This window comes from Martes martes (assembly GCF_963455335.1).
Source record: "Martes martes genome assembly, chromosome: 14".
Lineage (NCBI taxonomy): Eukaryota > Metazoa > Chordata > Mammalia > Carnivora > Mustelidae > Martes > Martes martes.
Genome location: NC_137902.1, coordinates 70,119,192 through 70,146,585, shown reverse-complemented (window position 1 = coordinate 70,146,585; position 27,394 = coordinate 70,119,192). Strand labels below are relative to the sequence as shown.

At 39.3% G+C, this 27,394-nt stretch overlaps 1 protein-coding gene across 5 annotated transcripts in view; it reads right to left on the bottom strand.

Annotated features, from left to right (window-relative positions):
- The window catches only part of PCDH15 (protocadherin related 15), a gene marked incomplete at both ends in the record, with an annotated part of 820,110 nt that overhangs the window by 280,761 nt on the left and 511,955 nt on the right, over window positions 1-27,394 (bottom strand). For all 5 annotated transcript variants that reach the window (XM_080823084.1, XM_080823082.1, XM_080823083.1 and 2 more), the window contains 2 exons: window positions 921-1,014; window positions 10,346-10,425. In XM_080823084.1, coding sequence (XP_080679210.1) covers window positions 921-1,014; window positions 10,346-10,425 — 174 coding nt within the window. The remainder of the gene's footprint in view (window positions 1-920; window positions 1,015-10,345; window positions 10,426-27,394) is intronic.

Genomic DNA, 27,394 nt, shown 5'->3' with positions numbered 1-27,394 from the left:
TTTTTTTTTTTTTTTAAGATTTTATTTATTTATTTGACAGAGAGAGAGACAGAGAACACAAGCAGGCAGAGAGGCAGGCAGAGAGAGAGGAGGAAGCAGGCTCCCTGCTGAGCAGGGAGCCCGATGCGGGGCTCGATCCCAGGACCCTGAGATCATGACCTGAGCCGAAGGCAGCGGCTTAACCCACTGAGCCACCCAGGCGCCCCTAAAACTGATTTTTTAAGAGAAAATTACATTTATCCTCTCCGGAATTATGAGCCCATTTAAACCACTTATTATTATAAGAGCTATTTAAACCACTTATCATTAATACCACTTATAATATATATATTATACATATAATATATATTATACAATGTATATATATGTATATATAATATATATATATTATACCACTTATGTATAAACCACTTATTATTATAAGAGATAAATTACATTTATCCTCTCTAGAATTATGGGTCCATTTAAACCACTTCCATCACCAAGGATTAGTCGGGATCCTGAGTGCTCCTTACAACTTGTGGACTCAATCAACTTGGTTTCCTAAGTGCTTCACAATATCTATCCACACTCTGCACCCCCCCCCAATAAAGTGACATTAAAGGGACTAAGTTCCAAAAGAGTCAGACTGCCAGGAGACATTTCAGAGTGTTGTGCCAATAATCACCAGGGAATGCGTTTTAGACTGTTAGATTTCATTTTCCCCATCAGTTGGGTAAGAATACCAATCCCAAGTACGTATTCTGTCAGGTCAAAAATTTCCACCACCCCGACAGACTCGGAGTACAGGTTCAGCTACTAAAAGAGCACTTCTCCCAGTGTTAAGGAGCTGCTCCAGGTGAAAAGAAATTAATTTCTGGAGCATCAGACTACAGGGCTCTGTTCTTACCACCCGTTGTCCCCCCAGGCTGAGTACTCACCCCATCGGGCCTGCCGTCCGAAGCAGTGACGATCAGAATGTAGCGATCGGTGCTCTCCCTGTCCAGGGCTTTCCCTAAGGTTAGAATCCCAGTACTAGTGACAGAGAAAACAAACAGACAGATAAGACACACAAAGATCTTACGTCATAGGGAGGCTTCCTTCCCATCTGGAACTACTTTTCACTGGTTTTTCCCTTTCAGCAAATGTAGCCTGAATATTTAAGATGTGTGATTCTAAGATTCATGTTGAAAATTGAAAAAAGCTTTTAAGGCTGTTGGGCTTCTTAGCAACAGTGAACAATTGCCAAACTAAAGGAGATAATTGAGCTGATTCTCCAGTCCCCAGGAGAAAAATAAAACTGCTTAATTCATTCTGGGAAGAAAGATATCGATCTTGTTTGTGATTATTTCAAAGGTGGAAGACTCCATTAATCTTTAGTAGTTTCATAATCCTTTGAATCAAGGAATGGTTTCTTAGAACTAATATATATTGTCATTCCCATTCATTGTCACATACACTGCCATGCTGGAAATGCAAACATCTGAATCCCATCTTTTATAAACACTAACAATTAACATCTATTTTCTTCTTCTTTCCTAGTTTCCAAACAATTGAGGCTCATTGGAGAAAATTAGAAAATATGCAGTGGAATATTAAAGCTCTCACAGATATTGGGATTATTTTTATGACATTTCTTTTATTCTCTATAATAACCATATCTGAACACATTATATTGTTTCCCAAAGAAGAATTAGAATGTGTGTTTTATATTCTATTTAAGGAAAGATAATTTTATGAGCATTCACTCTCTAATTTTATAGTTTATGAAAACAAACTTTTGTCGGATATACTAACACTTTCATCATTTTGTTATTCTTTTGAACTTTAGATGTTTCTTAATTTTATTTATTATGTATAATGGGAGATGAACAGCCTTTGGACAAATTCTCATAATTTGAATATTCTTTTTTTTTTAAAGATTTTATTTATTTTATTTGACAGACAGAGATCACAAGTAGGAAGAGAGGCAGGCAGAGAGAGAGAAGGTGAAGCAGGCTCCCCGCTGAGCAGAGAGTCTGATGCGGGGCTCGATCCCAGGACCCTGGGATCATGACCGGAGCCGAAGGCAGAGGCTTTAACCCACTGAGCCACCCAGGCGCCCCATAATTTGAATATTCTAATACTACTTCTTTCTCTTTCACTGTTTAAAATAAATGTTGCCAAGTATTTAAAATTGTCTTCTGCAAGGTAAATTTTTTGTGACAGTTTGGTCACTTATAATGCTCTCTAAAACAAGTTCCACATTTATGTCTTAGATATTACCACCTGATATCCTACGTGACATTTTAATAAAGTCCTAACAAACATCTATTGTAGTGGACAGGTTATATTAATATAATAAAACATTAAAACATTTATTCAAGGATGAAAACAATCTGTTTTGATTGATAGAACACTTTCACATTTTAATACAAGTGCTTTTATTGTTACAGTGGAATTTAAGCCATTCACATCACACATGGTAGTTGGGTAAAGAGACTCAACATCAATGAATCAAAGTCAGAGTCACAGCTACTCTGTTTTATTGTGTTGCTGTTGATCAACAGACTTTGAAGTTCTGAACGTATGGTAGAACTATGGAAACTATGGAAACTAAACTCTATGACTTGTACAGTTTTAAATGTTTTGTCAAAATAACTGAAAACCACTTCCCAGAGTAGTTCATAACAATGGCTTTGGAGTAATTTCCCACACTGCAGATGGTTCAGATAATCTCATTCTAAGATGACTTCAAGAGAAAAGTAGGACATGTGTTGCTTCTGAGACTTATTCATAAGCTACTTAAGAAATAGGAGACCTTGAAAACCCATCCAATGAAAGAGAAAAAGAAAACTGAGTTATTGCTCTCCATTTTTTCCTCTCAGTTTATGATTCAAATCTTTATATTCTTTTTTATACATTAAACTAGAAAATCTCTATAAATACATATAATATTCCCATTTAGAGCCATATTATATACAAACAGCTCGTTTTTATTGGTCTGGTGATTATCATGGAGAGAGTTCTTTGCTTGAGAGGATGTGTGCCTCATGTCCCAGTGCAGCAGGCAGTTAGACAGGATATTTGGGAGATTAAGAAGGAGAAAAGGATAAGGTAGCATTTTTTGGTACTTATAATAGACTAGTTGATGGGTACACACAAGCATGTCTCCCTGAAATTCTGGAACTAACTAGCAAAGGTAAGTCTTCCTATCAGCTGGCTGGAAGATAGAGCAGGATACACTGAGCTGCATTTAGGAATGCAGGAAATCTCATGAGTCCACATAATAAAAATACAGAAGAGTCATTTCTGGTAAAACATCAACCATGGTGCTACTTAAATTTTGCATGACTGAAAATCTATCTCACAGGAGTGACATCAGTGGTCTTGAAGATGGCCGTCAGCATTCTCAGTGTGACACTCTGGTCCCTGTTTCTGGAGGGAGCAGAACTATCCTGATTCACAAAGAATTGTGTTTCCCGGTCTACAGTTTGCCTGAAGGAATAACGCATGCTGCTTGTCTTTATTTTGCCTAACTCAGAACTCACTGGAGACAGAAAAGTATGGAGTTTTTTTCTGGAAGACACTGAAAGGCAAGAAACAGCCTGCAGTCACCTCAGGCAAAAAAACCACAACATATACACACACACACACACACACACACACACACACACACACACCAGCCATATGGCTGCGGTGTACAATTGAGCGCTGGAAACTGGGAGGAAAAGATGGGTAGAGAGCTTCTTGGGGAACTGAGACATTTAAGAGCACCCATGTAAGCTTGGGAATGGAACAGAATTGAGAGTCCAGAGATAAACCTATACATCTGTGGCCAACTGATTTTCAATAAGGATGCCAAGATCACTCAATAGGGAAAGAATTGTCTCAAAAAATGGTGCGGGGGCAATTGGAGATCTCCGCATGAAAGAATGAAGTTGGACCATTTTATTACCCCATAAGTAGAAATTAGGTCAAAATGGGTCAACAATAAATACTGAACCCATGAAATCCTTAGACAAAAACTTGAGAATAAATCTTCATTATCTTAGATTCGAAAATGGATTCTTAGATGTGACCGTGAGAGCATGACAAGCAAAAGAAAAAATAGGTATACTGGACTTCACCAAAATTAAGAATTTTTGCTATCATAAAGTGGGAAAAAATCCCTAGAAAATGAGAGAAAATTCTTGCAAATCATATATGTAATAAGAGTCTGGCTTCCCAAATGTATAAAGGACACTTACATCTCTACAACAGAAGTACAAATGACCCAATTAAAATTAGCCAAAGGACTTGAACAGATATTTCTCCAAAGAAGATGCAAACATGACAAACAAGTACATGAAAATATTCTCTTCAGGGAAATAAAAATCAAAATGACAGTGAAATACCACTTCACACCCACCACGATGGATATAATTAACAAAATGAAACAAATGGGAAAATAACATGTTGACAAAGATATAAAGGAACTGGAACACTTGCGCAGTGCTGCTGGGAATAGAAAATGGTCTAGCCACCGTGGGAAACAGTTTGGCAGTTCCTCAGAAACTAAACAGAAAATTACAGTATGACCCAGCAACTCCAATTCTGAGAATATACTCAAAAGAACTGAAAACAGATTCTTAAATACATGCACATATGTGTTCATAGTAGCAATATTGACAATAGTCAAGGCATAGAAAACTGGCCCAAATGTCCATCCATGTATGAAATGAATAAAAAAAATTGTATATACACACACTGAGATATTACACATGTATGAAAAGGAACAGAGTACTGCTATATGCTTCAACATGGTTGAACTTTAAAACGTTAGGCTAAGTGAAAGAAGCCAGACACAACAGGTCACATGTTATATTCTTCCATTTATATGAAATATCCAGAATAGATCAATCCACAGAGACAGGACATAAATTGGTGGTTGCTGGGATGAGGGGAGGGGCTGGTCGGGAGGAGCTGCTTGTTGGGTCCAGTTTCCTTTTTTTTTTTTTTTTTAAAGATTTTATTTATTTATTTGACAGACAGAGATCACAAGCAGGCAGAGAGGCAGGCAGAGAGAGAGGAGGAAGCAGGCTCCCTGCTGAGCAGACAGCCAGATGCAGGGCTCGATCCCAGGACTCCGAGACCATGACCTGAGCTGAAGGCAGAGTCTTTAACCCACTGAGCCACCCAGGTGCCCCAGTCCAGTTTCCTTTTGACTGATAAAGATATTCTGGAACTAGATATAAGGGGTGATTGCACAACACTGAGTCTGCCAAATGCCACTGAGTTGTGAACTGAGTTGTTCACTCTGAAATGGTTAATTGGATGCTATGTGAATTTCACTTCAATTACATTAATTAGATTATACAGAATTCACTCACTGAACTCAAAGGCTGTATTTCCGAAATGTATGGTGCTGGACAAAAATCAAGCTTTTTGAGACAATGAGCTGCTCTGCCTAACCGTGAAAGTGGTGTTCAAAGAGTTGTTCAATCCGTGTAAATAAAACATAGAGGAGGGTATCTACTTCCACACAAACCAATCTCCTGGCATGTAAAATCTGATCCTCCCAGGAGCCGTCTTCCCAAATTGTACAGTGGATTAGGAAATACTGCAGCAGCCACGTCACGGGCTGACGGAAATTCTCTCACTGGTTTCATGCTTTGTATTCTAGGCTTCCTTAAAATGTTGTCAATATATTCCACTGGCTGTGATTTAATATCATTTGCACTTACAAGTGTCTGAGTCTTTGAGAGATTTATCGTGCTGCCCATGGGCACCATATTTCAAGCCTCATAATGATATTGAGAGAGGCTAGAGTGTACTTGAAAATGTGTGATTGCTTCAAGTCAGATGCAGTGTTTCGTGTTAAAGAGTGATTAGCAGTTAGCAAACACAGACCAACAGAGGGAGGTGGGTATTGGCAGAGGTTCAGAAAAGCTGGTCGGTGACAGGAGCTGAGGGGGGTCAAGGACAAGAGAAAGTAGATCCATTTGAATACAGATTTGGAAAGTAGGGGTGACACACAGAAAATGCGAATCATTGCCTTCTATGTTATGTATTCTTCAGTGATGTCCTAAAGGGCACACTGATGTGAAAAATGTAATAAGCTTTAAAGTTAGTGTCAAAATGAATTTAGTCATGTAGAAAAAAAAATTCCAGGGAAGATAAAAAGAAAAATTTTCAAATAAAATGCTAACAAGGGGCAGATCTAACTCTTTGAGTTTCTTCTGTTCAGTATCCGAGGCTTTCACTGTTCTATCACATCCCCCGTATACAATTCCATTCAGAGGAATTCCTCATTCTCCTTCAATAAATAACGTCAATATTTGGCCATCACCCTAGAAAGGAAGTGTTGCTTTCATCTTGTTTAAATGTTTACTGATCTGTGAGTATTTGATGAATAAATATTTGCTGTATCATATGCAATAATCAACAACGACATTATGAAAAGTTGTTAAAATAATGCAGTGTGTTATAGAATCACACAGATGTGTCATTTAACCGGTGACACGGAATGATTTTCATGACAAACGTTTGTGATTTTTAGGAACACGGACCTTTTTTTAAAGAGTGGGTTTCTTTCGTGGCCACAGGACTAATCCAATACATTAATATGAGATAACAAGCCAACATTTTCTAAATCCATAGTAGTATTGAAACCATTCTTTATTACTACTGATTTTTTTTTAGGATTTATGAAAAGTTTTGGCCTAGTTTTATTTCAACAGAACAAGGTAAACTAATGTTTTTGTAATGATGATTATTGCTAAAATTTGTATCATAGTGTAAAATAATATAATACTTAAAGTAAGCAATGAATGTGTACTTTTTTGGTTGTTCTAAGAAGGAAAATGTAACCAGAAACATTATTTCTATGCATTATAGTGTCTGATAAGGTCAACCATTCTTTCTTATCTGTTATTCTCTAAAAGAGTACCTGAAGTATTGAAATCCTTAAGATTCAAATAGAAGTGATGGTGCAAATCTGCACAGGCAAGCCCAGAAGTTTCAGAGAAGGAAGGGATTAAAATTGCAATTTTCCCCCATTTCATATGTGTGGAAATATATCGGTAATGGTCTAGGATAGCCTGCAAGTCTAATGGCAGCAATGGCAATGAGGTAGCTAGAAAGCAATGGCTCAAGAATGGTCACTGAAAGAGATCATGCAAGCCCCACAAGGATGTCCCCTCGTCTAGCTGTCCTAGAAGCGTTTTGCACTTAAAGAGTTGATGCACGAGCTGTGGTGTTAGGAACAGTCGGTGTAGATAAGGAGGATGCCGTCTTGACATCTTTCACACCTGCAAGAACCTCCGTGACCCAGGTAGGTGTCTCACTGGTTTCAAAGACAGAGATGAGCGAAACAGTAGAGACACACTTGCTAGGGTGGACAGCACGAGGGGAGAATTTCTTCAGTCAACTTGGCAGCTCATCAACTTTCCCCACCTGTGGTTGAAAACCTTTCAGCCTCACGAGAAAAACAGATAAACACAGGAGTGGAAATCCCTCACAGAGAGTAAGGGCTGGGCTTCCTGCTGGCTTGGGCAGGAGAAAGGTTCACTACTGTCCTTTTCAAAAACAGCTTTATTAATTAACATATAACTTACATGTGATCAAATTCACCCAGTTAGACGGTACAGTTCAGTGAATGTTGGTATATAGTTGTCCAACCGTCACCACAATCAAATCTGGAACATGCTCTTCGTACTACATCACACACTGGAAGTCTCTCCCTGTTCTCTCCCAACCCTACCTCCCAGCCCGGGCAACCACTAATCTATTTTTTTTTTTAAATCTGTATGAATTTACCTATTCTGGACATTTTGTATAAATGGGATCATACCCTGTGCGGTCCTTTGTGAATGATTCCACTCAGAGTAATGTTTCTAAGGTTCATCCATGTTCTAGCAGGTGTCAACATTAAGTTCTCCTTTATTGACAAAATCATTGTATGGATACACGGCCTGTTTGCCCGTTCATCTGTAGATGGATATTCGAGTGGTTTCCACATTTTGTTATTGTAAATAATTGCACTGCATGCATTCTTGCACAACTTTTTATGTGGATGTATGTTTTCATTTCTTGAGTATGTACAGGTAGAATTACAGGGTTTTTTCTTTTTTTTTTTTAAAGATTTTATTTATTTATTTGACAGAGATTACAAGTAGGTAAAGAGGCAGGCAGAAAGAGAGAGGAGGAAGCACACTCCCTGCTGAGCAGAGAGCCCGATGCGGGGCTCGATCCCAGGACCCTGGAATCATGACCCGAGCTGAAGGCAGAGGCTTTAACCTACTGAGCCACCCACATACCCCGAATTATAGGGTTAAATGATAACTCTGTGTTTCTTATTTAGAAGAAATGACAAATGGTTCTCCAAAGTACACAGTGACTTACTTCCCCTCCAGAAATATACGAGGACTCTGAAATCTCACCCATACTTCTTGTTTCCGTCCTTTTTCATTATGGACATTCTACATGGGTGAGAAGCAGTATCTTGTCCTTTTCATTGGCATTTCTCTAACGACTAGTTATCATGAGTGAATCTCCACATGCTATTGGCCATTCATACAGCTTCTTTGGAAAAATGTCTATTCAAATTCCTGTCCACTTTTACTTGGGTTATTTCTGTGCTTATTTTTGGTTATAATAGTTCTCTGTGTTTTCGAGATATACTTATGCCCTTTTTTATCTACATTATTTAAAAATATTTTCTCTCAGGCTGGGGTTGGTCTTCATTTTCTTAATACTGTCCTTTGAAGTACAGATTTTCCAAATTTTGAAGAAGTCCAACTTATCTGTCTTACTATTAATCACTTGTGTTTTTTTATGTCATATCTAGGAGAGCATTGCCTAATTCCGATCATGAATATTTACTTCTGTATTTTCTTTAAAGAGTTATATACTTTTATCTCTAGTATTTAGATCTGTGATCCACTTTGAATTAATTTCGCTAATGGTATGAGGTAAAGATCCAACTTCATTCTTCTGCATGCAACCCCAAATTTCATTTATTTATTTATTTAAAGATTTTATTTATTTATTTGACAGAGAAAGAGATCACAAGTAGGCAGAGGCAGGTAGAGAGAGGGGGGGAAGCAGGCTCCCTACTGAGCAGAGAGCCCGATGCGAGGCTCAATCCAGTACCCTGAGATCATGACCTGAGCTGAAGGCAGAGGCTTAACCCACTGAGCCACTCAGGCATCCTGCAAATTTCATTTACTGTAAAGGTTATTCTTTCCTGGTTGGATTGTCTTTGCCTTTTTTTTGGAGGGTGGGAGTCGGTTGACCATAAATGTTACGATCTGGTTATTTCTGGACTCTTAACTTTATTCTCGTGATCTATACAGGTACTTTTATACCAGAACCACACAGTCAGGATTCCTGTTCAAGTGTCCCTCTAAAAAGTTTTATTTCTTTCAGGATGATTGTAAATTATAGCTAACTGAGATTTGTGTGTATCTACAGGGGAAAATTCCAAATAGTTAAGCCTTTCATTTTTTCAAGTGGACGTTTATTCATCTGTGAAATCCAAGAGTCTGAGAAATACTGTTCCCAGGCAAACTAACTCATGGTTGGAACATCCTAGCCAGAGTGAAACTACAGGTGTTCCTCCCAAGACCAGAGACCACACATGATTCCCTTGATTTGGCTTGATGTACCCGTGTTCCTGAGATGAAAGTACTGTTTGGCTCATTTGTGAAAATTCTCACTTTATAATCATGGGCCCCACTCAGGTTTCCAGCCCCATGAGACAGCAACAGGGTGACTTTGCTCTTAGAGACAGGAAGTCAGTGATCTCTCTGCAAACCTTGGTGCCTCTTTCCCGGCCTCCTGGCTTTCTCCTGGCGGTGACCAACATGATCTCTGCTGCTCTCCAGGGGAAGTAGAATGACACTGATAAAGACCTCAGAAGGCTTAGCAGGGACATGGCGATGTTTTTGTGCTAGCTTTTCCAGAATATACCTACATTCCTCAAAAAATGAGGGGTAGACTTTGGTGGTCCTTTAAATGTGTCTGAATTATGCTTTGTCTTACAAAATTCTCTTTGAATGAACAATTTAGCGCCACATTACTCTTGGTAGAAATGCCCTTGTTATTATGAGTAACTGACAACTTTAAAGGGATCTAATTAATCCCGGCCTACAAATAAAATGTTTCCACCTCAGTGGATTTTTACCTAGTAAAAATGTTTGAAATAAATAGTCTCCTGGGTAAGATTTCTGAATTCAGAATTATCCCCTGCCCCCAGATCTCATTAGCATTCATAGAAAAAAAAAAAAAGTCAAACAAAGCTACAAACAGCTGAAAACCTCTGATTAGAAGTCTGTTCCCCTGCCACCAGTATACTGTTTAATGTCTTCCAAAAAAATAAATTTTGAAATAATTTTTAACTTACGTTTCTGAAAGATTAAAAACTCGTTGAGGATCTCCATTCTCAATGGCGTATGTTATTGGGTCTCCCTCTCGATCAGTTGCCTTCAGAGAGAAAACATGATTGAATTATCGAGTAATCGATACAGCTCCTCGTCTGTACGGCGGAATATGGGAGCTGGAAAGTAACAGCACAGAATATTCACGAGATGCTTAAGGGATAAAAAATGAGCTAATGGCAAGAGGTAAAATTCAGAATTCCACACCTGACCCAGCATTTCTGTCATTTCCTCTCATCCGAAAGTAGCAACGATGAATAAGAATAGCATCTTCCTAATTTATACAGAATCTTACCTGGTGCAGAAATAGATTAACACTCTCTTATGGTTTATGTATTTAATTTTAAATGAGTATATCTCTCGAGTTTAAACAAATGTGTTACACTTTGTGTAAATGCTTACAGTGTGGAGAAACTCTGTAGCCCACTGGTTTCTTTTTCTGCTGAGCATATATCAAGTCAGGAATATTTATAGTTAAGATCCTGAATCTGGGGGCACCTGGGTGGCTCAGTGGGTTAAAGCCTCTGCCTTCGGCTCAGGTCATGATCTCAGGGTCCTGGGATCGAGCCCCGCATAGGGCTCTCTGATCAGCAGGGAGCCTGTTCCCCTTCCTCTCTCTTTCTGCCTGCCTCTCTGCCTACTTATGATCTCTGTCAAATAAATAAAATCTTAAAAAAAAAAAAATCCTGAATCTGGGGGCACCTGCGTGGCCCTGTCGGTTAAGCAGCTGCCTTCAGTTCTGGTCATGATCCCAGGATCCTGGGATGGAGCCCTATATCGGGCTCCCTGCTCAGTGGGAAGCTCCGCTGCCTGCTCTCCCTCTGCTTGTTGCTCTGCCTACTTGTGCTCTCTCTCTGTCAAGTAAATAAATAAAATCTTAAAAAATAAAAAAATCCTGAATCTGAAGCCAGAAACCAGAATTCAAAACTGGCTCCACTTATGAAATGTGTGATTATTTTTCAACTTCTTCATTTGTAAATGAGAACTATAAGAGTACAAAAGTCCTTCAATATCGGGGGTTGGACTGACATGATTTCTGTCCAGGCACATAGAGTGACATCAGGTGCACTGAAAATCTCCAGTAAATATTACCCTTTTTCTTCTTTTCCCTCCTTCACCAAAGTCAGAGAAGACATAACCTAGAGCTTCTGACTTTGAGTATATATCCCTCAACCTGCCCTTTCCTCTGAATTTCAGCCATATCCTGTGTCCTCCCTGACCACCCACTTGGATGAGGGATAAGCATCACCAATTTAAAACATCCAACCCCCCCAAATCCTGCTCTCGGTCCCTTCTCTACCCTCAAGAACACCATAGCCTGCTGCTTTCCCTCTTTCTTTCTTTCTTTCTTTTTTTTTTTTTTTAAGATTTTATTTATTTATTTGGCAGACAGAGATCACAAGCAGGCAGAAGCAGGCAGAAGCAGGCAGAGAGAGAGGAGGGAGCAGGCTCCCTGCTGAGCAGAGAGCCTGATGTGGGACTCGATCCCAGGCCCCCGAGACCATGACCTGAGCCAAAGGCAGAGGCTTTAACCCACTGAGCCACCCAGGTGTCCCACTGCTTTTCCTCTTGATGACCTCAGTCAAGAGGGAAAGCGGCAGGCTGTGGTGTTCTTGAGGGTGGAGGAGAGACCTGGAGCAGGAGTCAGATTTAATTAAGCAAGTGACCACCTTTTCAGGCCTGCATTGTATTTCTTTGGAGAACTGCCTTTGTATTATGACAGATACACACTCCCTAAAATATGTTGGAATAAAATAAAGCAGTAAAATACAATGAAATAATCAACTACCTAGGGTAATACCTTGAAACATTTCATTTATAGCTAAATCTCAAATTTTAAATTGCCTGGAATTAATTATAATAGAGACCTAAGATTAGGGAATAAGAAACAAAATATTTTTTTTAAACAGACTCAATGGAATTGATAATAGATGCTTGATATTTTCCTCTTATTTTTCGTTCTTTGCCAGGCAAGCATTAGCCAGAAACTTCAAACAGAACTACAAATAATGAGAGTTAATTTTTTCAAGAAACACAGAATTAGGCTGTATTTAGTGAGACAGGGAGACTGAAGGACTCTATAAAAACCTACTTTTTGCTCCTTTCCCTGCTTCTGTTCTTCCTGGACCTGCAGCCCCACCTTATACAGGCCTGGTAGTGTGTCCTCCTTGTAAGGGACAGGGAGTTCATGATTTCTTTGGACTCTACTAGCATAACATGTAACATCTAAGGAGTGGCCAGGCAAGAATGCCCCAATGTGGTCAGCCCATGTGTATTCCAGACTGATGAGGGAGCAGAAGGCTAGCTGAGGACAAAACACACACAGGCACCCTGCTAACCTTCCTACCCACCCCACACCCCACTCCTGGGAGGGGCATGTGTGACATTCTTCCAGGAAACTTCCAACTATCTTTATGTTACTGCCTTGCTAGATGGAAAAACCTTAACTTGACAATGGCAAAGCCTCTGGTATCTTGTAGGTCCTCTTTAGCATATGAAAGTTCTTTGGAAACTTCCTTTTTTCTTAACTTCCCAGCCTCCCAAGTATATAACCAGCCACCTGTCACAATCCTGGAGCTGCCCACTGGTCCTGTTCCCGGGCTTTAAAAAAACCACCATTTTGCACCAAAGACGTCTCAAGAAATCTTTCCTGGTCATGGGCTCTGGACCCTCACTTATATTCCAAAACCACATCAAAACCACCCTGCTGGACATCTGAACCCCAAGACCAAGGGAACGCGACTTACAGAGGACACTTGGACACCTATCCTTGTTCTGACCCATGCCTGAACACCTGAAAGACATGCACACTTAATAATACAATCCTTAATAAAAACCCCAAACTCTGAATAAAGATGAAACTCCCTCTCTTTTCCTTTCTGTGTCTCCCAGACACTGTCTGTACCTGCACTTCCTTTGTATCTTCAATAAACTCTGTTCTCACCTGCGGCCGGCTCACATTTGATTTCCATCCTATGTGTAGTCAGGGACCCTCTTGGCTGGTCCCCAGGACCCTCTCTGGGTCCTCAGACCCAGCCTGCTTATGTCATTAAGAAACTGCTTTTTATCACTGAAAAGTTCCCACTAAACTTTTTCTGTTGTTTTTCTCTTTCAACCAGTCATTTTTACCTATCGTATTATTATAGATATTATCAGTTTTTTTGTTTGTTCATTGATACACGGTTGCTGTTACTTTCTGAAAGACAATTTATTGTCTTGCATTTTCATAAAAGCCAAAAAAATTGGATTCTGAAGCAAGATAGCTTTGTGTAGATAATGTTAAGTCCAGATTAATGCTCACCTTTCTTCTAATGAATCGAGTCTACTCTAATACTTAATATTGTTGCTGAGGGATGAGAGTGCTGTGAAGGTTGTATCATTTTATTTATTTAAGTCATTACGTTGTTATGCTACTAAAATAATAAGGGGGAAAATTCCTAGAGGATTTTCAATTTTTTTCTTCCCCATTAATTACTTTCAGTCCCCGAGGTACCTTGACATACTTCTTCCAGGTTTTTTTCTTTTTGTTTTTGGTGGTTTTTTTTTTGACCATTTAAATACCTCTGGCTTTTAAGAAATGTGAGAGTGAGTGATTTGCCCACTTTATTCTTATGTGAGGTTGTATCCATATTGGAAAGCCTGAAGACCCAGGATTTGGAAGGAAATCCTTATTTGATTGTTTTGCTTCTTTCATTCTTTTAGACAATCTTCTTTGGTTGTGCCAGGATCTGTGGCCAACAGGGTAGTAACTAAAGAGGATTCATCATTTCTTGGTCAACGAAGCAAGCGGGTAATGGTGCTATCTGGAACACTGAAATCCATCCATAACATGTGTTAGCTCTTGTGTAAGTACTGTACATCTCTACTTGTCAACACTCATGGAGATAAATTATTTCAGGTTTGCTTAGTGCTAGTGGGGTAAGTGCGGAGGGAGATAGAGAGACTCAAGCAGACTTCCCACTGAGCACAGAGCCTGAACTGGGGCTCGATCCCACAATCCCAAGATCATGACCTGAGCCGAAATCAAGAGTTGGATGCTCAACCGACAGAGCCACCCAGGCCACCCAAGGAGAGAAATTATTTAAAGGAAGAAATAACACATAAAAGGAATAACTGGAAAAATCAGAAAAGCAATGATTCTTGGAGTATTAAGATTTGATCACGTGCATATTTCTGACCTAAAATTCACTTCTAAGAACATTTTTTAAGTAGTTTTTTTTTTTTTTCTTTCCCTATGGGCACCTACATGGATCAGTCGGTTAAGCCTCTGCCTTTGGCTCAAGTCGCGATCTCAAGGTCCTGGGATCCAGCCCCACGTTGGGAATCCCTGCTAAGCAGGGAGTCTGCTTCTCTTGCTCCCTCTGCCCCTCCCCCCCTGCCTGTGCTCACTCTGTCTCTCTCAAATAAATAAAATATTTTAAAAAATTAAACAAATTATTTTTCTAAGATGAGTCTGGCCAGACACCTCTAATTGATGGGTAGAAATTCAAGTATAATATTGAACAGTGAATCCTTAAGTTAGAATTTATTGACTACTTACTATGTGTCAGGAACTATACTTGCATGCCTTGTGTGGTTTAAACCTTGCAGACCATATAGTAAATAGGAAATGCAAAGGACATCAATTTTAGGAGCTTTTCTTCCTTCCTTCGTTCCTTCCTTTCTTTTTTTTTTTTTTTTAATTATTTATTCGTCAGAGAGAGGGGGAGAGAGAGCGAGCGAGCACAGGCAGGGGGAGCAGCAAGAGAGGGAGAAGCAGGCTCCCTACTGAGCAGGGAGCCCAATGTGGGACTCAGTCCCAGGACTCTGGGATCATGACCTGAGCCGAAGGCAGCCGCTTAACTGACTGAGCCACTAAAGCATCCCTAATTCTAGGAGTCTTTCTGTCACTACTCCAATTAAAGTCCCCTATAACTTACTTAATTGGAAGATACATTTTTCTTTTTTCTAATGTGGCGATAATAGTAATGTCCATCTTAAAAAGGGAGGGGTAATGTCAATGTTTTCCATAACAGAACAGAAAGGAATCTGTCATCTTTTGTGAAAATATATTTTCTTTTATTTAGATATTATTTTATTTTATTTTTTTCAGTATTCCAAGATTCATTGTTTAGGCACTACACCCAGTGCTCCATGTAACACGTGCCCTCCTTAATACCCACCACTAGGTTCACCCAACCTCCTATGCCCCCTCCTCTCCAAAACCCTCAGTTTGTTTCTCAGAGTCCACAGTCTCTTATGGTTTGTCTCCCCCTCCAATTTCTGATCAGTCGAGTCCCATCCGAGCCCTCTGTGCAAGGTGTGAGAAAGTGTGGGAGCCGTGGTCTTCGGGGCGGGGTTGGGGGGATGGCAGGGCTTACTGGGTGTGAGCTCTAGAGGGTCCCTCGCCTATCAGGGCCAAGATGCCTAACTACAAAAGGAAACTGACAACAATAACACCTATAGTGTTCACTCATGAACTCAACAAATAGTCATGAATCACCTGCAGTGTGTTAATGAGCCCTGGGGCTTCCACACAGACAAAACTCTGTGAGCAGCACAGACAAGAATTCTGCCTTTGTGCAACTTACACTGTGGTAGGGAGAGTCAGAGACAAAACAAAATAAGCCATGAAAATATACGGCTTTCAGACATCTCTAAGGGCTGCTAAAATATAAGGCACTTTAGGAAGGACAGGCAGGGAGGGGAGTGAGAGGGCTTGGAGTCATCGGGAAAGCTATCAGGAAAATGTGAGGGGCCAGAGAGCAAGTCCTGTGGGGAAGGGCATTCCACAGAGAGCACAGGGAAGGAAAAGGCCATGAGATGGAAACAGACCTCGTGAATTTGAGGAATAGCGAGCAAATGGAAACCAGCTATTTTGTTTGGCCTCAGGTACACAACCTGAGGTTAAATACCCCGGGTCAAATGATTGAGTGATGCTCACTTTGGACAGCTAGTAAGACATGGAATTACTCAGTTGCTGGTCTGCTGGTAGATGTTTTAACAACACCGTGAACTACAATCAAGCCAACTGTCTTATGATGTTTGCTTTAAAGATCAAAGCCACTTCTGTTTCCAGTCTGCTCAACCTGGTAACTCACCGCATATTATAAACTCACCGCGTATTATAATTCAGGTCTCCCATTTGTCAGAAGCACCAAGAGGGACACAAAAGTATTTATCTCAATAAGCATGGTGCTTAGACACTGGAAAAAAGGAATTTTGAGAAAGAAAACAAATCTTCTCTAAACTAATAATCCATTCATGTTAAAGACGAATACAGCCATCAAATACCATCTGGTAGACTGCACTATAGGCACACAGAATGATTCTGCACATTTCACAGGACATTAAGACAAAGCACCTGCCCTGAGGGATTCTAAAATAGATAAAAATCAACCGATTTAGATGATCTTTTCTTTTCTCGCTTAGGCAAACGAGTTCTGATTTATGTTATTAAACCGCTCGAGAGCAAAAATGGAGGTTTTCAATTCAGGACAGCAGCATTTCCAAAAATGTGTACGTGTGCACTCCTGATGTCTAACTACCGGTCCATTAACAAAATGTTAATGTTTGTGAATCTATTTCGATGAATTATGCAGACTCTTTTAGGTCAAGAAGTGCTGTTTTGCCATGTATGATCGTAATATAAAATTTCCTTCTGGAAATAAGTTCTTTTATGTAAAAAGAAATCAATTTATTCAATTTTCTAAAAAAAAAAAAAAAAATGTAAGTAGTTTGAGAAGTAAGACACAGCATAACATATCTGAAACTTGGAAAGATAGCTCACATAGAACGTCCCTGTGATACATGAGTGTACCTGAAGACCTTCAATCTTGTCCAGCTATTAATGATATTTCTCATTGTTCTCATTGTCTCTTGGAACCATTTTGATAACATTTCCTACCCTCCCAAGACTTCTATGCTGCAACTGATCTTTTCAATGTCCCCAGTAAATTCCCGTATTATTAAAATCACTGATCTGTCCACAGTATTTGCTTCTGTGTGTTTCTTTGTTCTCTCTGTCTGTTTTTAACGTGGCCTCTCAGTAGCATTAGGCATAACTGACCTGTCCTTTCTCCTTGACACACTTTTTTTTCCCTCAGTTGACTTCAGCACATTTCTTCTTCTGGGTCCCCATTCCTGGTCCTCCTCCTCTCCTTGGCACCTTAAAATCAGCCTTTGGACATCTTCTACTTTCACTCCCTTAAGAACCTCATCCAACCTCAAAGTTCTAAGTAGTGTTTAAATGCTCAAGATCCCAAATGTATATTTCTAGTCCAAACTTCTTCCCCAGACACATACCAAACTGGCTACTGAATAGCTTTAATTAGATGTCAAAAGACGTTTCAAATTTAACATGTCCAAAATTGAAGTATTCTTCCTCTGACATTCTTTTCATTCTGGCTATTGGAAATTCAATCCTGACAGTTGCTTGGGCTGTAACTTAGTAGCCATTCTTCGCTTGTCTTCTCTCCCAAATCCAATCACCAACAAATTCTTTAGTGTCTACCCACCAAACAGAACAAGGTGGAAACCACCTCTTGTCATTTCCAGAAATATCACTCCAGGCTAGTCTGGACTACTGAAATAACACCTGAACTAATTTGCACAATTTCTCACATTGCCACCACAGACCATTCTCAGTAGAGAATCCATATGAAAAATTTTAAGTTTATTCGTGTCACTGCTCTATTCAAATTCTTCCATTAGTACCTGTTTTCACTGAAAGTAGTTATCTCCACACATCACCAGTTCCTGGGTGACTTCATTTCTATATGCTTCCTCCTCTCTTACTCTACTCCTATAGCACTAGTAGCTTCATTGTTCCTCAAACATACCAGGCAGGCCTGAACTTTAGGGCCTTTCCATAGGCACCTGAAGCACTCTGCCCCAGATGCCCACATGGCTCATCTTCTCACCTTCTTTAATTCTTTGCTAATGTCTCCTTAGTAAAATCATCACTGATCAAATTGCCATCCCCCATATATTCCTCTCCACTCTCCCTCATGTACATTTTCTTTTTTTTTAAATTTTTAAAAAATTTTTATAAACATATAATGTATTATTAGCCCCAGGGGTAAAGGTCTGTGAATCGCCAGGTTTACACACTTCACAGCACTCACCATAGCACATACCCTCCCCAATGTCCATAATCCCACCACCCTCTCCCTATCCCCCCGGCCCCGGCAACCCTCAGGTTTTTTTTTGTGTGTGTGACATTAAGAGTCACTTACAGTTTATCTCCCTCCTGATCCCATCTTGTTTCATTTCTTTTCCTACCCCCCAACCCCCCCCCCCATGTTGCCTCTCAACTTCCTCATATCAGGGAGATCATATGATAGTTGTCTTTCTCCAACTGACTTATTTCACTAAGCATGATACCCTCTAGTTCCATCCACGTTGTCACAAATGGCAAGATTTCATTTCTTTTGATGGCTGCATAGTATTCCATTGTGTATATATACCACCTCTTCTTTATCCATTCATCTGTTGATGGACATCTAGGTTCTTTCCATAGTTTGGCTATTGTAGACATTGCTGCTATAAACATTCGGGTGCACGTGCCCCTTAAGATCACTATGCTTGTATCTTTAGGGTAAATACCCAGTAGTGCAATTGCTGGGTCATAGGGTAGCTCTATTTTTAACTTTTTGAGGAACCTCCATGCTATTTTCCAGAGTGGCTGCACCAGCTTGCATTCCCACCAACAGTGTAGGAGGGTTCTCCTTTCTCCGCATCCTCGCCAGCATCTGTCCTTTCTTGACTTGTTAATTTTAGCCATTCTGACTGGTGTGAGGGGATATCTCATTGTGGTTTTGATTTGTACTTCCCTGATGCCGAGTGATGTGGAGCACTTTTTCATGTGTCTGTTGGCCATCTGGATGTCTTCTTTGCAGAAATATCTGTTCATGTCCTCTGCCCATTTCTTGATTGGATTATTTGTTCTTTGGGTGTTGAGTTTGATAAGCTCTTTATAGATTTTGGATACTAGCCCTTTATCTGATATGTCGTTTGCAAATATCTTCTCCCATTCTGTCAGTTGTCTTTTGGTTTTTTTAACTGTTTCCTTTGCTGTGCAAAAGCTCCTGAACTTGATGAAGTCCCAATAGTTCATTTTTGCCCTTGCTTCCCTTGCCTTTGGCGATGTTCCTAGGAAGAAGTTGCTGCGGCTGAGGTGAAAGAGGTTGCTGCCTGTGTTCTCCTCAAGGATTTGGATGGATTCGTGTCTCACATTGAGGTCCTTCATCCATTTCCTCATGTACATTTTCACATAGCATTTTTTTACTTCCTAAAATTCTATATAACTCATATGTATTTTATTAATTTTCCCTTTTTTTACTAGAATGTAAGTTCTATGAAGCCAGATCACTTGTCTGCTTTGTTACTACTGTGCTTTAGTATTTACAGCTTGGGCTTGCCTTTGCATTTCCTATGGCCAAGAGGTTAAGTTTAGTGTCATGAAGGAAGAACAGTGATCCAGTTTGCTTTTGTACTTCAATCAACTATTTTTACAGTAAAAAAATAAAAAGTACTTTGATCTTTATCTTCCATACTTCACTTTTGTCTGTCTCAGTTTCTTCCAGACTTCAGTGAGAAAAAGAGATTGTGACAGAGAATACTAGCCCTTGTTACTACTGCTTATTGGTGGCTGCTAATAATTTCTAAAGGTAATCTAATTATTGTGGAGAGGTATTTGGCTCTGGTCAGTTCTCAGCACTCAACATTTGGTAATAAACCAAATAGATACAATTCAGAAACAACATTTTAATGCTAAAATATCTAAACAAAATGAATCTAGTTTGGTTTTAAATAAATTGAAGAGTGTGTGTGTGTGTGTGTGTGTGTGTGGAGTGTGTGTGTGGGGGTGTTTCCAGGCCTATGGAGATCTGAAGGCCTACAAAGCCCCTACTGAAACCCTTGCATATTAGTGCAAGGGTTTCTCAAGCTGTCCCTCACAGTCTACGTACTAGTTCTCAGACTTCAACACATTAAAACCAGATTTTTGAAATAGTGGAGTTAATAGAGCCAGGCCAAATGAATGGAGTAAGCATACAGATAGCTAATGGTCTGACAGTACTGAGGGAAAAAGAAAAATCTACTTTAAATAAGAGCATGGGGATCAATAAGCATAGAGATCTATTAAGCCTCGCACATCACAATACCATTTGTTGATATAAATGTAGAATCTAATTTAGAAACTAAGAGTCACATTATCCTGTGTTCAATAAGCCAAAAAAATGTACTGGGCAACAATTAAAAAAACATATATTTAATGTTAGGAATCAGGAATGATTTAAGTGATGTATAACAGTCCCTACCTTTGAGAAAATTCCAATCATTTGTGATGTTAATACCAGGAAAGAGTTAATTAATGTTCAGTATACTTTGGTTAAGCCTATACTTATAAAAAACAGCCCAAAGCTTATAACCATAAGGTTGAGGACCTAGTCCCAATTATCTCATTTTTAACTACCTGAACTGGGGTCTATCGCTAAACCTACATTCTCAATCATTAAATGGGTAAATAACACTTGAAATGTGTAGTATATATAGTTGATGTAGAATCAGATGAAGCAACAGATGTTTAGAAAACTCTAGAATTCTATTCAAATTAAAAGTATCATCTAAGGAACTAATTTATTTTGTATCTAAAAATCTTGAGCTTTAAAGCAAAAAAAAGGGGGGGATTAAAGCTGTCACTTATTAGCTATGCAAATCACTAAACCTATTTATGTCTCAGTGACTCCATGTATGATATTGAAATAGAATGGCATTGAATTCAGGGTTGTCATGATGCTTAAGCAAAATCGTTCATATCTCAGATGCAGCTTAGTGCATATTGTACACTTAACAAATACTGTTGATGTTAATATCAAGAAAAAAATTGCATCCAACAATTTTTTTAAAAATCTGTGAAGTTTTTTTTAATTTTAATTCTAATTTTTATTTAAAGCTCTTTCTCTCTCTCTCTTTTTAGAGAGGGAAGTGAGTGTAGAGAGAGAGAGAATCTCAAGCAGACTGAGCACAGAGCCCAATGTGGGGCTCAATCTCATGACCCTAGATCATGACGTGAGCTGATACCAAGAGTCAGACACTCAACAGACTGAGCCACCCAGGTGCCCCTGTACAGCGTCTTTAAAGTCAGTCATCAGTGTTAGCAATAGAACTCATTGGATGGAAGACTTGACCAAGTAGCATACATGATAGGTTACCAATATCAGCAAGACGTAAAATTTAAAATTTAAACATAAAACATAACATTTCCCTCAAGTCACCTATGTATCAGAATGTTTAATCAGAATGCTTCAGAAAGCACGATCTTGATTAGTTAATGAATTAATCCTGGAAGGGGAGGGATGGGCTGGTGCGGGTGGGGCATAAAGAAATGATGGGGAGAAAAAAAGTCTATCAATACCTGGAGCTAAAAAGGACAAATTCAGTGAGATCCACAATTCATAGCAAATAATACCCAATATAAATTATTCTATGTCAATAAACAGACCCAACATATCAAGAGTACTCTCTTGATACATTTTTTGCGGTACTTTTTGCATTTGAAAATGAGTAAAAATACAGCACACAAGGAAAATACTTCAGGAATGGCTGAGTGAAGAGCCCTGTGGACCCTCTCCCATGAAAATAACCATGACTACTAAAAAACAGTTAAAAAAAAAAAGTCTCTCAAAGTTGTTCAAAGAAGGTACAGTAATGAGAGAAACATTTATTTTAAAAAATCTACAAAATCTCAGTAAGAACAGCAGGGCTGTGGCATTGGAACAATAAGGTGTTTCCCCTCTACCTCTCAACCAGCACAGAGTGAGAGAAAGTTCTACTTGTAGCAGGTGTAAGCAGAATCCCTGGACTCCTTCTCCCCCACAGAGCCAGTGTTGACTATGGCATCCGCCCTGGAGCCACAGGCTAACAACATTCCTTATCCTCTGCCTGTCAGTCCATGTTGCAGAAATGCACAATCTGCCATCTGCTAATCCTTTCCCTATCCATAATGGAATAAAATCAGAAACCAACAACATCAAGTCTCAAAATTCACATCTATACAGAATTGAAACACGGCACTTAGAGGCAAAGAAAACAACAAAAAGGATATCAGAAAAAGCTTCCAAATGAATGAAAATTATAAAAAAAAAAAATCTGCGCTAAAACTTAAGCAATAGTACAAGGCAGCTCTTGGTGAGAAATGGATACGTGTAACCATCTGTATCTACAAAGGGTAAGTTCTCAAGTCAATGACTTTTCATCTAAGACAATGGAAAAGATGAGTGCAATAAACCTAAAGCAAGGAGAAGGAAAGAAATAAAAATTAAAGTAGAATTAATGAAATAAAAATAGAAAAACAGTAGAGAAAAATCAATGAAACCAAAAGTTGATGTTTTGAAAAGATCAACAAGATTGACAAACTTCTAGTCAGATTGATAAAGAAAAAAAGAGAGAGAGAAGGTTCAAATTGCTAAAATCAGGAACAAAAGTGTTGTCACTACTGGCCTTATAGCAATAAAGCAGATTTTAGGGAAATATGATGCAAAACTGTATCCCACCATATTAAATAACCCAGATGACATGAACAAATCCCTAGCAGTACACAAATTACCAAAACTGATTCAAGACGATAAATACAATATGGATAGATGTATAATGAGTAAAAAAGATTAAATTAGTAATCTCAAAAACAAAACTATAAAAAACCGCATTAAACAAACAAATAAAAACAGGCCCAAATGGCTTTACTAGTGAATTCTGCCAAACATTAAAGAATTGACAACATTTTCACAATCTCTTCCAAAATATTAAAGAAGAGGAAATACTTCCTAATTATAGGAGGATCGTATTACCCTCATACCAAAACCAGATGAGGTACCCCAAGAAAATAATGCAACAGGTCAATTTATCTTATGAACATAAAAGTAAAAATCCTTAACAAAATACCAGCAATTCAAATTCAGCAATATATAGGAATGATCATACATAATGATCTAATGTGATTTGTCACAGCTATGCAAAGTTGTTTCAACATAAGAAAATCAATTAATGTAATAAACAGATTTTTTTAAAAAAAGGATCATCTAGAAAAATCAAGAAAAGCATTTGACAAAATCCAAAACCTTTTGTGATAAAAATGCTTAATGAACAAGGAACTTAAGGGAACTTCCTCAACCTGACAAAGGACAGCAACACAAAACTCCCAGCTAGCATCATAGTGATGTTGAAAGACTAACAGCTTTTACCCTTGGGTCAGGAATAAGACAAAGATCATGCTAAAAACTATTGCAACATTCTACTGTAAGGTCTAGTTGGAGTAATTAGGCAAGAAAAAAGATGTAAAAGTCATCTTAGGAAGGAATAAGTAAAATTAACTCCATTTACAGATGGCATTATCTTTTAAATAGAAAGTCCTAAAGAATGCACTCAAAAATGATTAAAGTGATAAGTTAGTTCAGAAAGGATACAAGATACAAGACCAATATGAAACTATCCATAGTAGTTCTATATCCTTGTGAGGAATGATCAAAAATGAAATTAAGGAAAAGATTCCAGTCTGTAAACTGAAAAAAACAAAATACTCAGGGATAAATTTAACAAGAGAAGTAGAAACATTGCAACTTGAAAATTATAAAATGTCGTTAGAACTGCCTGACATGGGGAGTCAGAGCCTGGGCGGGGTGTTGGCAGCCTGTCATGGGGCATCATACCCACGTAGGACCAAGGGCACTCACGATGCCTGGAATGCAACGGTAACCTAGGAGAATAAACCAAGCTTCCGTGAGAGAGAGTGGTGTCTTGGTCTGGTTGCAAAGCCCAAAGAGGCTTTGCATGGCGTGCTGTCCGCTGTTGAGCTATGAGGTCGTGAAGCTGTCTGCATGGGAACGGGGCTGGAAGGACATCAGTCTCCCGTGGACTATCACGGCACAAGTGGAATGAGGAAGGGAACTGTTTAGTATATGATGGTAGCAAGCTGGTAGTGAGATGTGCCTGGACTCGGTAGGGAAGATAATTGCAGCACGCCAGAGTCCCTGTAGGGTGGGGAACGCATCAGTATTGGGAGAAAAGGAGGGACAGTCAGGTTTGTGGCATCAGAACATGAGTGGGCTGAGGAGGGCATCAGCATGGGGGTCAACAGGAGACTGGTTATATTCAGGAAGTAAATATAGCAAGGACAAAAGGGTCAGTTCTCTCATTGTGACAGTTATTAGCTATATATATACACATATATATATTTATATATTTCATAAGGTATAAAATGTATACATACAATATTACATATAATGTGTATATGTATGTTACACAGACATATATGTAGGCATAAACAAATACAGATGCAAATGAATGTGTGTGTCTATACCATACATTTATGTATGTGGTGTGTGTAGAGATGGGTGTGTGTATGTTTGAGCACACTCATGCGTGCACACAGAGATAGGTACATATATTACCAGCTTTGGTCATTGAGAAGGCCTGGAAACAGAGCTAGCCAAGAGCCATGAACATTCTGTGTCCTCATATCTGGGTTTCTAAATGCCACTCCCACTTAAAGACACTGGAGATTTTAAAGATTTTTTTTTTTAATTCATTTATTAGTCAGAGAGAGAGAGAGAGAGCGAGCACAGGCAGACAAAGTGGCAGGCAGAGGCAGAGGGTGAAAGCAGGCTCCCTGCCGAGCAAGGAGCCCGATGTGGGACTTGATCCCAGGTCGTGGGGATCATGACCTGAGCCGAAGGCAGCTGCTTAACCAACTGAGCCACCCAGGCGTCCCAAGACACTGGAGCTTTTTAGAGAAATGATTAGACCCGGGACCGGGGGAAGAGAAGTCTAAAATGGGTACTCAAAACATGACAGGGCCATGTGCAAAGGACACAAGAGCCTGCTCACATGGGCTCGTCAAGGCTAATTCTGGGACAATTTGAGCACTGGAATAAATAATGGTTGTCATGGTGTATAATCAGCCAAAGCAGATAAATTTTTGAGTTCATATTGGTATCAATAAATACATGAATAAATACACAGGGGAGAAAAGACAGCTTTCCCTTCAGTAGAATGCCAACCCATCACTGTTGAAGAGATGATGCAATTAGAAGACCATCATTTGGCAACAGTTGTAATAATACTTCAGCTGAGTTAAAAAAAAAAATGAGGAAAGATAAATAAGGGAAGAACATTTGCATAATCTCAAGGTGAGTCATCCACACACCTGAAGGCTGGTGCAACTCAGATCAGGTTATCCAGTGCAGCGTTTCCTGGAAGGGTCCCCTGCAGGCCCTCTGTCATCCGACAGGAGTCAATGAGATGCACGCAGCATCACTTCACCTTTGCGGAAATACCCATGACTGAACCAGTCACCAAGAGACATCCACCACCAGACTGAAGGAACACGTAGAAAATAAGCTACCTGCAATCTTCAAAAGCTTGGAGCCGATGGAGGAGACCAACAAGGCATGACGCACCAAAGTCACACATGATCCTGGCTGGGGTCATTTTGCTGTAAAGGATGTTAGAGCATAACCGCACAAGTTGACTGGCATCATAGGGCTACACTGTAGGACTGCATCAAACTCACTCCCCGATTTCCACAGCAGTGTGGTGGTTATACAGCAGACCATACTCTTCATGGGAACTGGAAATCATACTTGGGGAATGGATAGCCTGCTGGTCACTTATTCTCAAACGTTCTTGAAGGATTCTCACATTTTTTTCTGCCAAGTCTTATATCATTCCAAAAGAAAAATTAACATAAAATAAATGTATGCATATGATGACAATGGCAAAGTCACCTCTACACACACACTTAGGTGCCTTACATAATCATATGTGACCGGGATGGGAAAATATGGTTAGACGCACACCAGCGGGTTCACTAGAGCTCTCTCATGAAGGAGGGCTGGGGAGTTATTCCAGGGGAAAGGAGGTAGGGAGTCAGAGGCGAAGCGGAAATAGGAAATAAAAAAGAAAGTTGCATAGAAAAGAAAAAGAGTATGCGATATGATTGCACTTAGGAATATACACATACTAACTGTAAAAATAAAATTAAACAAGGAAAGAGGAAGTGTAAACAGCTGGGTCTTCTCAGCTTGCTATTGTTGGCATTAATCTTTGAATTTTTCTTCTTCATGAAGAAAAATTCTTCTTGACTCACGAAGGCAACTTCTGATTCAAATCACCCCGCTCAAGCTGGTTAAATCAGGAAAAGTGTAGTTGCAATCAAGCCTTGCTGCTCCTTGTAATCATTTGTTTATCAAAATCAAAATTATCTGCTTTTGTTTGGGGGTAGGGAGTAGGGAATAGCTCTGTTGCCAAGCTGAGTTAATTTTTATTGCTAGATAATTCTGTTTTTGTCTGTGAAATGTATGTTTTCTTAATCTGGAGCTTCTTAAAAAAAATGTGTGTGTGTGTGTGTGTGTGTGTGTGTGTGTGTAGGTGTTTGTGTGTAGTAAGGCAAGTATGTGAATGAGGATCAGAGAAACAAAGACTTTTTCCCTTCATTTTCTTTTTCAAAGCGCTACAGGATTTTGTGAATCCATGTTAAATAAAAAGTATTCAATACCAGAAGAAGAGACATGCAAATAAATTCTTCAGTTTCCTTAAGTAATTATTCCAAGGCCAATATTGTTTATCTCTTTACCTAAAAAAAAAAAAACAAAGAAGTTTTCTTAGCTCCAAATCAGCTAATTCCAGGCAGTTAAGTGGAGAATCACCATGGGCACTTCTCAGCATCAATTTAGTTCCTGTTGTTTTTCTCTAGACAACTGACACCGATTAGCTGTTTATCGAGTATACCTCAGAAACAGTGTTTCTGTTCTTCTCTAATTTATCAAAATCTCAGGGAAATAACTGCATTTGCATACTGAAGCTTTAATCAACAGTAACTGGCAGTGTGTGAAGCAATAAACAGCTTCAAGGCATGCAATAAACTGAGGTTTATTTACAAAACTGTGCAGGGAATCTTTAGTGCCAAGTTACTAAAGGTAATACTGATTACTGCTTTTATAAGAACAGTCGCTATCAAAGAGTTGCTCAGCCAAATG